We start from the raw sequence: 10,224 nt of genomic DNA on the forward strand, positions 1-10,224 counted from the left end.
AAATACCTGTTTTTGTCTGTATCAGTGCCTGAGTAGTAGAATAGTAAATGAATATTGCTCTTGGAAAGTAAAATGACTGGCTGTTTTACATGTTTATAAAATGTCAATTTATGCAGACTTAAACCTCCTTTTATGTTGTATGAAAACAATGGTTCTCTTCAGGTGGAAAGCATGACAAAATTCTAAAGGGATCCTTTTAACTTTGTGGACAATGTGAGAAATGTCATTCTTCCTTTGTGGTATTTATTTTCTAGGCAAATGGGAAGTGGCTGAGATGAAAGAGTCTAAACTACCCGGGGACAAAGGACTTGTGCTGATGTCACGCGCCAAGCACCATGCGATTGGCTGCAAGCTTAAAAGGCCATTTGTCTTTGATAAGAAACCTTTAATTGTGCAGTAAGTACAGAGTTTTTGCTCTCCCTGAGGATGGAGGATTATATTAAGAACTGTAGCCAAATATAATGAGCTCTGTGGCTGACTCCCCATATTTCCCATTTATTCTATTGGAGTTCTATTGTTGTATAAATTAGATTTCCATGTTCGTGTTTCTGTGTACCTCATTGTGTTCAATTGCTTTGACCTATTGTACATACCACGGTCAGCTTTGATAATTATAGAAAGAATAATACAGGAACATAATGTCTGATGTTTAACAAGCTGTATTGCTTGGTCATACCTGTATTACTGTAACAACTGCTCATTTGGGTCACAAAGCTTAGTCTTATCAAACCTGCAATGACATCCTGTGTTGTGTACGTGCTCTTTTTCCTGCTTGGTCGTCCGTCATCACCACTATCATCATCAACTTCTTTTTTTATATAGCGCCAGCAAATTCTGTAGCGCTTTACAATTAATAAACAAACATTAATAAAACAATACTGGGTAATACATACAGACAGAGGTAAGTGGGCCCTGCTCACAAGCTTACAATCCTTTCATGCATTCTCACAGAAGAACTGGTTAGATTGCACGCTAGACAGTTTGAACACATACTTGTTAACAATTTAATTTAGCTTGGTACTACACTTGTTTAATTATTCTTACGTATGTGAGAGCTTTTCTTTTTTTTTTTTCTTTCTATAAAGGGGAAGAAACATATCTTTTAACCAGTTCACACATAGCAGATCTGTGATGATAATGTAGCTGCCAGGATCCTGACTGCTATTCAGCAGTGTCCCAAATTCCAATAACTGCAGACTTGACAGATTGCAGTGCCATATAGGGAATGGCTTTTATCCTGGTCTTCACCTTTACAACAGTTGCTGTGCATTGGTTGTGATACATACCATTTTTAGCCTGTGCATTAAAAATGTGAATCATTGTTTTCCCTCTTCAAGGTATGAAGTGAATTTTCAGAGTGGAATTGAGTGCGGGGGTGCGTATGTGAAGCTGCTGTCCAAGGTCTCTGACCACAACCTGGTAAGTATACTTTACTCACACTTATGGTACATACTATACTTTGAGCTTCAATATTCTATTACAATGAGATGATCATATTGCTTGTAAAGACTGAAATACTTAGCTGTAAGTTTTACTTGCTTCCATATTGGCGCATTTTAGTAAAAAAATTGTTTGGTACCTGTGCAAAACTGAGTATTTCTAGACGACTCCTACAGGGTCATGTTAAGTATTTTTTCCCATTCTTTTTAATGCCGTTAAACAGGTTTGTTTATATATTTCTCTTCCAGGATCAGTTCCACGATAAGACACATTACACTATTATGTTTGGTCCTGACAAGTGTGGTGAGGATTACAAACTGCACTTTATCTTCCGTCACAAAAACCCCAAGACTGGAGAGTACGAGGAGAAACATGCAAAGAAGCCAGATGCGGACCTGAAATCCTACTTCACGGACAAGAAAACCCACATCTACACTCTAGGTCAGTGCTTTCACGGGCGAGGTCTCCTTATGTTGTAACATACTCGAGGCCCTGACAATATTATATTCAAGATCACAGATTGTTTACACTTCTATCACCAGACTCCTCTCCATGGTTTTGTGCTGCTTAGTCAGCAATTACTTTCTTTCTCTATATCTTCGTGTCTGGGGTACACTGCTACCATGGGGTATAGAGATGGCACATAGGTGCTGGGTACTTTTGAGTTAACAGTTTCAAAGCCTAAAGCGCCTCTCCTCTATATCCTCTCATCAACCGATCTCCAGTTTCAGCTAAGTGTCCAAGGCGTTTGGGTGACATTAATAGGCTGACATGCAGCCAAGTTGGGATTTGTTTGTTTTTGTTTTAGTTTCATTTTATCTAACCCTGCCCAAAAGTTTTAATTAAATTAAAAAGTAATCTTGGACAGATCTCACACAGGTTTCCCCCCCTTCATGTTTCACATTGAAAAACTGATAATTCGAACCTTCTGACAAATCTATTGATTAGTGTTTTGAGTTTGTCACTTTCTAGTGAACAATAGGAGTTGTATATAAAACGATTGTTCTCATGAACATCTTTAGATTTGCACTGGACTTTATTGAGCTCTTAGTCTGCTGGTTAATCAGAAGCTAAATTGTGTTGGAAATGGTTGCCTCTGTATTTAGCCAACAGATACTAAAGTGGCGGAGACTTGCTGTTCCCTAAAACGTTTTGTTCTGATCTTGCGTTACAAATCTCTCTGAAATTGAATGTCACACACTGTTATAAGTGTAATTTGACAGTATCTTCTCTTCAATTCAGTCTTGAATCCAGACAACACTTTTGAAATCCTAATTGACCAAACTGTGGTAAACAGAGGCAACCTGCTCGACGATGTAAACCCCCCTGTTAACCCACCCAAAGAGATTGAGGACCCTGATGACAAGAAGCCTGAAGACTGGGATGAGAGACCTAAAATTAATGATCCTGATGCTGTGAAACCAGACGACTGGTAAGTGACTGCAGTTCACAAGTTGGCACATGCAGTAACGTACCAAAATAAGTTTTATAATGTTTAGGGATTGAAGTGAATGTTCTCACTGTCCTGAGATTTCAGTGGAAGCCTTACACCACTAGTCAATAAGTAAATCCTCAATCACCATATCTGCTTTACTCACTGAGCATGACAAGTCAACCAAGTGTTTGACAAGGGTTACAGCACTATTTTGATTGTAGTCCGTTTCCTGCTTATCTGTGTGTTCCTAGATTTGCAGTGAGAAGTGGAGTAACCCGTAGCTGTATGTTCACAGCAGCACAGAATAATCAGGAGTGTGCTGCTCGTGTGGGAGCCAGTGACCTGTCCACTCATGTGATTGTTAGTGAGGACGGGCAGGGTCATGATTTAAGGAGGAGCAATTGAGGCAAGCAATAGACTGAGATTAACATTCACTTACATTTGCTTTTAAAATGTTCCTCATCACAAATGAGATTTTACCTATTCAATAGACTATTATATAAGAGCAGGCAGATTCAGGAGCGCCATGGCGTTGTATATCTGGCCAGAGGGCTGAAAGATCATTAGTGTTAACAGCCAGGCACATTGTGACTTGTTCTAAATGCATCACTATGGTTTTCTATGGTGTTCTGTGGCCCACTTAAGGGAAATAAACAATCTTTAAAAAAAATTCTGTTAATTTTAAAACCGCTGCCTAACTGTGCCATGTCTGTCTAGGGATGAGGACGCACCAGCAAAGATCCCAGATGAAAATGCAGTGAAACCTGCTGGTTGGCTGGATGATGAACCAGAATACATAGCTGACCCTGATGCCGAGAAACCTGAAGACTGGTAGGTGCCAAGTTTCTGCTAGGTGCACTGTGAAATGCCTGTTCTGGACAATGCTGTTTCTACATGTTCATCTCTTGTTAAATTCCACACCTCTCAATAGGGATGAAGATATGGATGGAGAGTGGGAGGCACCACAAGTTGCAAACGCCAAATGCGAGTCTGCACCTGGCTGTGGAGCCTGGCAGAGACCAACCATTGACAACCCTAACTATAAAGGAAAATGGAAGTCACCGATGATTGATAACCCCAGTTACCAGGTTTGAACTTACCGTGTTTAATTACAGTTGTGCTAGTGTCGTCAAGTCATATTTAGTAACTTTTCTCTTTTTCTGGTTTTGTGCCTTTAAAACCTTTTGCTGCTGAAATTGCACGTTGACATTTATTGTCATTACAATGACACGACAAGCTTCTGGGAACTCTTAATGTCAATCTTTTGACGTCCCATGTGTTATCGTCTGAGAATCCTCATTCAGTTGGCTGATTACTGTGGAGTTTGCAGCTTAAGTGCCAATTATTGTCTAATCTCATTTCTGAAGGCATTATGGGAAGCTGCAATGTAACTTGAGCTTCACTAATTCATTTTATCAATTTTCTTACAGGGTATCTGGAAACCACGAAAGATCCAAAATCCAGATTTCTTTGAGGACCTGGAACCATTTAAGATGACTCCATTCTACGCCTTGGGTCTGGAACTGTGGTCTATGACTTCGGACATTTTTTTTGACAACTTTATTGTCTGTTCAGACAGAGCTGTGGCCGATGACTGGGCAAATGCTGGCTGGGGACTGAAGAAAGCAGCTGATGGAGCCTCTGAGGTTAGTATAGGCTACAGATAAGGGACCAATAGTGTAATAGTCCCACTGCCTAATTTAGTGTTATTAACCAAGCTACGTTTGTGTTTTGCTCTTTGTCAACTATAATTTCAAACTGTGAAACTGAATATTTCCAAATATTCGCAAATGTTCTTCAATATATGCACAAACACTTCTGTGGCTTATTGAAACGTCCTGGCCCAGGCTTATGACTGTCTGTAGCAGAACTTAACGTTTCCTATAAGAAACGTTTAGAAGAAAACACCTAACAATTTTTGCAATAACACTTTTGAAATTCTTTTGTAGAATTCCTTTAATGAATGTCTGCTTTGTTACCTTTAACAGCGTGGCCCCCACATAATATGTACAAGGATTGGCAGATCTCTCCTAGAGAAAATGCATTGTCTTTGTTATAGCTTGAACAATAGCCAGGGTCAGGATGTGTGTGCATGCTACACCATTGCTGATATTGCCTGTAATGTTACCACAAATTGTTCTAGCTTTTATTTTGGTCTGACTTAAGAGAGGTGGTTGGAAGCTTCGCATTATGGGCAGCGCAAATGATTGGTCCATGTGATCAACTATTTCTATGTAATATTTAGTTTTTAATCTGTAAGGTGCTTGAGTAACCATCCCTTATATTTCATGTTGTGTTTTCTGACTGAATACTTTATTTTCAGCCCAGTGTTGTTGGACAAATGATGGCTGCAGCTGAGGAAAAACCTTGGCTATGGGTAGTCTACATTCTGACTGTGGCCTTACCAGTGTTCCTGATCATTCTCTTCTGCTGCTCAGGCAAAGTAAGCCCAGGAACTTTAAAATGTCCATCTCTAAACATTTAAATGTGTTTTATGTTTGATCATATATGTGTAAATGAGAGTTTTTGTGAAAGGTCATTTCTTTTCAATAGATACCAATCCTCCTTCCGCCAACTGACAGAACCGTAGTTTCCATAAATGGGACTCCTGTGGTTCTTGAAAAGTCACTCCCGACTTTTTTCTTTAATGGGATTTTCCACCCTAGCAAACTCTGTTTAAAAGCTGATATACCAGCATTCATTGAGTTATCATAACGTAAGCCGCACAATAGCGCTTATATTGTAGAAAACGGAATGCCGCACTGTCGTGGTGAGAATTCAGAGGGATCACAGTACAATGAATGCTGGTAGAAGAGCTACTAAACGCTGCATTACTATGGCTGGAACAGCACGGGTGAATGAAGTGTAAAAGACTGTTTTACTGAAGCTGCTTTTAATTGGTTTATACAACAATTCATATTTTTAATGTTAAATAACCACTCATCTATTCCTCCAAACAGTGTTTCTAGGTCTTATCTGTAATCAATTATTTTTACATAACCAATTACATAAACTATTATAGGGATATCATTATGTAATAAAATCTACTTTAAATTATAAGAATATTTTTAAATTACTGAGGTATTCTATTGTACAGGTCAAAATTAACATTGGTGACCTCAAAAATCATTAGACTACTAGTTTTTACAACAAGTACTGAAATCAATAGACCAAATCTGTGACTCCTGGTATAGTACGGTAATTTAAATCAATGTGTTGGAGACCATTAGAACATGCTAGGCACTACTACATAAAATCCCCTGGGCACTGAATATATTGTACTCATTTTGGCTATAGATTCTAATTCTATTTTGAAGATAACTATGGTGTACAATGTGTGAATGGATTTTTCATGTATGAAAATTCCAATTCTCAGAACTTTGAATATTTTCTCATTTTTTGGATTCTAGCAGAGTGCAGTTCAATGTGATCAGCTACTACAAAAATGTTAAACCTTTATTATCACTGAAAGCGACTTTATTTGGTTCCTATAGAAGCAGCCAGCAGACGCCACCTACAAAAAGACTGATGCCCCACAACCTGATGTGAAGGAGGAGGAAGTCAAGGACACAAACAAAGAAGCTGAGGAGGAGGAGAATGCGGAAGAGGAGGAGGAGGAGAATGTGGAGGAGGAGCCTGCTGAGGAAGAGCCTGATAAACAGGGTAAGAACTCGTGCAAGTGGGAAAATGGACTAGGACGCATCCAGTTTTATCCAACTTAATGCTGGCCACACTTTACAGTGTATTTTAAAGGTCACTTTTTATGGGCTTTTTTGTTTAGCGATTAAATAGGCAAAATAGCCCCAAATGATCTAGTTTGCTGTTGTAACCCTTTCTCCTATATGTCATTAACTTGTCTATTACATATTGGAACAGAAGGGGACATTATAATTAAACCTGATCAGCCAGTGTGGGGCATTGTTCTACTTTGTTATGGGAAGCGTTTTAGTTTGCCTCAACAGAGCAGGTAATATCTATACATAAATGTATGAACTCTGGTGAATATCACGTGTCCTGATATATAAATTTTGGGTTAATCCAATTTGTGTTAGAGTTGGTCAACTAAAGGGATTTTTCACTTTAGTAGGAGTTTTACACTCTACCTTCCACCATACTAGTACAGTGGTGGGCATCCCTCTACATCTGATTGGATGACTTGATCCCCTCTTATTGCAGGCAGTCACACCCATAGGTTTTCAGAAAGTTCTTTGTACAAGTATATAGGGGATGCATCCTGCAAATAGTGAGGGTCCCAGAGTGGTTTTTGGGAACATGTGCTGTCTTATACACACACAGGTTGGCTTATGCTCCTGTCATGGCTATGTGTTTTTAAAGCTGTGGCTTTTTGTCTATTCTTCCAGCAGAGTTAATTTCCGAATTGGTTTGATACAATACATGCATTGTATGATGAGACAGATGTGTAACTAAGGTGTCTTGGAGCAAGGACTTGAAAATAGTTTCATACCTGCTCTTGTAGGTGACTAACCACATATTTGTGTCTTGTAGCATTTGAAGAAGGTGAGGGAGATGCTGGGCATGGAAGCCAGGAAGACAATGAGGATGAAGAGGAGGAGCAGGGGAATAAATCTCAGGTAAATGATAATGCACCATGTCTGATTGAACCATATATTATGTCACAGCCAGACCAGGCTTTGGTTTAGTGATGTAGAACTGTGTGCGCAGAGGAAACTATTGCAAGTGCAGTAGGAATAGCTGCACCCAGCACAGATGTTCTGGTAGCTGCCGACAGGAATAATAGTATATCAAGCACCACTACAGCAGCGTCTCAACCTGTGGGATGTGGGTTTCTGTAGTCATCTTTCTAGCTGACGTCTGTTTGACGGGATCAGCTTAAATGTACAGAATAATTTAAATGGCAAACTCAGTCTGATTTGTGATGCTAGGTGTAGACAGAAGACTTCATATATCAGGCTTTATAAAGGTTAGCACGCTGCAGTATGGAGGTCGGTGAAGCAAAATTCCACTTTAAAGCCCTGAGGAGTTGTTCCTCTTAAAGGCTTTTGTTGCACAATTTGTATTTCATTTATGGTGGACCCTCTAGGTGGCACTGTTGCTTTCTTTTGATGATAATCGGGCATTGTGCAGACAATATTGTAACTCGTATTTTTAATTGCAACATGTTTGCCATTATACTTTTAACTTATAAGCAAATAGTGTACTACCTTTTAGGTCTTGTCTGTAGAAAGTGATTAAAATACTATTAAATGTTTTGCCTTATAATGGCACTAAAATGATAGTCATACAGGTATGCTCAAGTTTCAGTAATTTGAATTGGCTGTGATGAGGCAGCATTTTTCCTATGGTCACCAGACACAGGCTGCAAACTAAAATGAGACCCTAGTATGTGTGGTAGAGAATTTAGATTGTAAGCTCCAATGCGACAGGGACTGATGTGAATGGGACATATCCTTTGTGCAGCACTGTATAATATGGTGGTACTATAATACATACGGGGGGGGGGGGGGGCATCTATTAGATATGGGTGCAGTAACCCATAGCAACCAATTCCTAAATAGTGACGTTTGACTAAAACAATAAGTTAGGGAGATTTCCAGACTGTATTTCCTTACAATAGTAGAAATGCTTCAAAAATAGCACAAACATTTGCAATCCTCATGACCTGCATATCTTTTTCTTTGAACAGGAGGAAGACGACGCTTTGAGACGATCTCCCAGAAATCGAAAACCTCGGAGAGATTAAACATCTGGGAGCGAAATCTACCAATGAACTTGAATATTTGGCAAAGTTAATATAAAAAGCTTGCAGTTTCTACAGAGTTGCGATGAAAATGACCACCCTGGTTCTTCATACACTAAAGCTCCAAGATGTTGTCGCCCACATGTTGCAGCTGAATTTAAACTGTCTAAAATTTGCAATCGCCAAGTGGCTAAACACATCCTTAATTTCTGTATTTAACCCTGGTTGGCTTCTCTGTGGAATTATGCAGTGTAACAAAAACTAACTACTGTTGATTTTGATTTTAAAAAAAATCTTTTTTAAAAGCAGAAAAATGTAGAATTGCCAAACTCTTCCAAACTTCAGTGTAATGAAATGTATTAATCCTAGAAAAAAAAATTAAGGAAACTTTAGAAAATATTGTTAGACAGCAGAGGGTGGGTTTATTATTTTGGTTTTTTTTAGTGACCGCTTGGTTTGTCGACTGTTCTCTCATGGTTGAAACAACTTGCTCCCCGTGAAGTGTCATGAATAGATTGTTTTTGCTACTCCTATTTAAACAAGAGTACTCCTTAAACATGCAGTACATGCTTATTTGGTTCTATAAGGCATGTTTATTCCCTGTTACCATGCATGCTGTCCTTGGTTTCTGTTAAGCCGCCATCACTCTGATAAAAGTGGGCCTTACGGACCAAAAGAAAAACCATAAAGTCTACTTTAAGCAGGTTCTAGGATCTTGTCCCACTTTCCTGTGTGTACACGCATATGTAAATATAAATATATACATATATCGTTTGCTTTGTGTGCTTTCTTAGTTTGACAAGTTGTTGATCAGCGTTTAAAATCTTCATCGCACTGGTTTTCTGTTTTTCTGACTATCCACTGTTCATCTTTTTCCTTTTTGTATTACATGACTTTGAGAGGGAGAGGCCCTGGTTGACTCTAAGCAAAATGACAGATTTACGCCCAGTGTTACACCTTTCTGCTGTTGGTCTGTGCTAGCCAGTGGACTTTCTCCAAAATGTGTCTGTCACCTAGGCCTAGTGGAGGCAGTTGTGTAGGCTGAACCAATATTCATTTAACTGGTAGCTAGTTACACCACTGGGGCCCAAAATCTAGTGCCTCAGCAATGTCAGTGGTTCCTAGCCAATTAATGAGCTACATTTTGATACATATTTGTTCAGCCTGCAAAATGACTACTGCAACCAGTACACTGTTATTCTGCAACATTTGCGTTCTAACCTAAATATCTGCTTGGTGGCCTTCCGGTCAACACAACTTTTGCCATCTGCTTCCATTTGTGCATAGTGTAAAATATAATGGCTGTGGGATGGGTACACAGCTCCCACGTGGACAGCCCCTTTGTAGCAACTTGTGCTTTATGTAGCTGCTGTTTGTACTCTCCAACCACCTTATCACTGCTCTTCACAAACTAACCTATAACTTAAAATCTGAGAAATGACATCAACCCTTGTGTATAAGAACTGCTAGAGGTCGATGTTGCCTTTTCCCAGTATTAACACCTGCAACTGAAAAAAAAATAACAGCAGCCTCCTGACTGGAAGAAAACAAAGTACTGCTTAAAGATGGCAGATATTTGGGATAGTTTGCTGGTACGTGGCGACAGTCAAATTTGCTGTAACTATGTGAT

The 10,224-nt window shown here is 39.2% G+C and overlaps 1 protein-coding gene across 2 annotated transcripts in view; it reads left to right on the forward strand.

Moving 5' to 3' along the window:
• The window catches only part of CANX (calnexin), a 28,244-nt gene extending 18,876 nt beyond the window's left edge, over positions 1 to 9,368 (forward strand). For both annotated transcript variants that reach the window (XM_075210018.1, XM_075210019.1), the window contains exons 5-15: positions 255 to 396; positions 1,338 to 1,419; positions 1,689 to 1,881; positions 2,683 to 2,872; positions 3,593 to 3,706; positions 3,807 to 3,963; positions 4,306 to 4,521; positions 5,199 to 5,318; positions 6,370 to 6,538; positions 7,382 to 7,467; positions 8,541 to 9,368. In XM_075210018.1, coding sequence (XP_075066119.1) covers positions 255 to 396; positions 1,338 to 1,419; positions 1,689 to 1,881; positions 2,683 to 2,872; positions 3,593 to 3,706; positions 3,807 to 3,963; positions 4,306 to 4,521; positions 5,199 to 5,318; positions 6,370 to 6,538; positions 7,382 to 7,467; positions 8,541 to 8,597 — 1,526 coding nt within the window. In that variant the 3' untranslated portion in view covers positions 8,598 to 9,368. The remainder of the gene's footprint in view (positions 1 to 254; positions 397 to 1,337; positions 1,420 to 1,688; positions 1,882 to 2,682; positions 2,873 to 3,592; positions 3,707 to 3,806; positions 3,964 to 4,305; positions 4,522 to 5,198; positions 5,319 to 6,369; positions 6,539 to 7,381; positions 7,468 to 8,540) is intronic.
• The last annotated feature ends 856 nt before the right edge of the window (positions 9,369 to 10,224 follow it).

Source organism: Mixophyes fleayi, chromosome 4 (assembly GCF_038048845.1).
Source record: "Mixophyes fleayi isolate aMixFle1 chromosome 4, aMixFle1.hap1, whole genome shotgun sequence".
NCBI lineage: Eukaryota > Metazoa > Chordata > Amphibia > Anura > Limnodynastidae > Mixophyes > Mixophyes fleayi.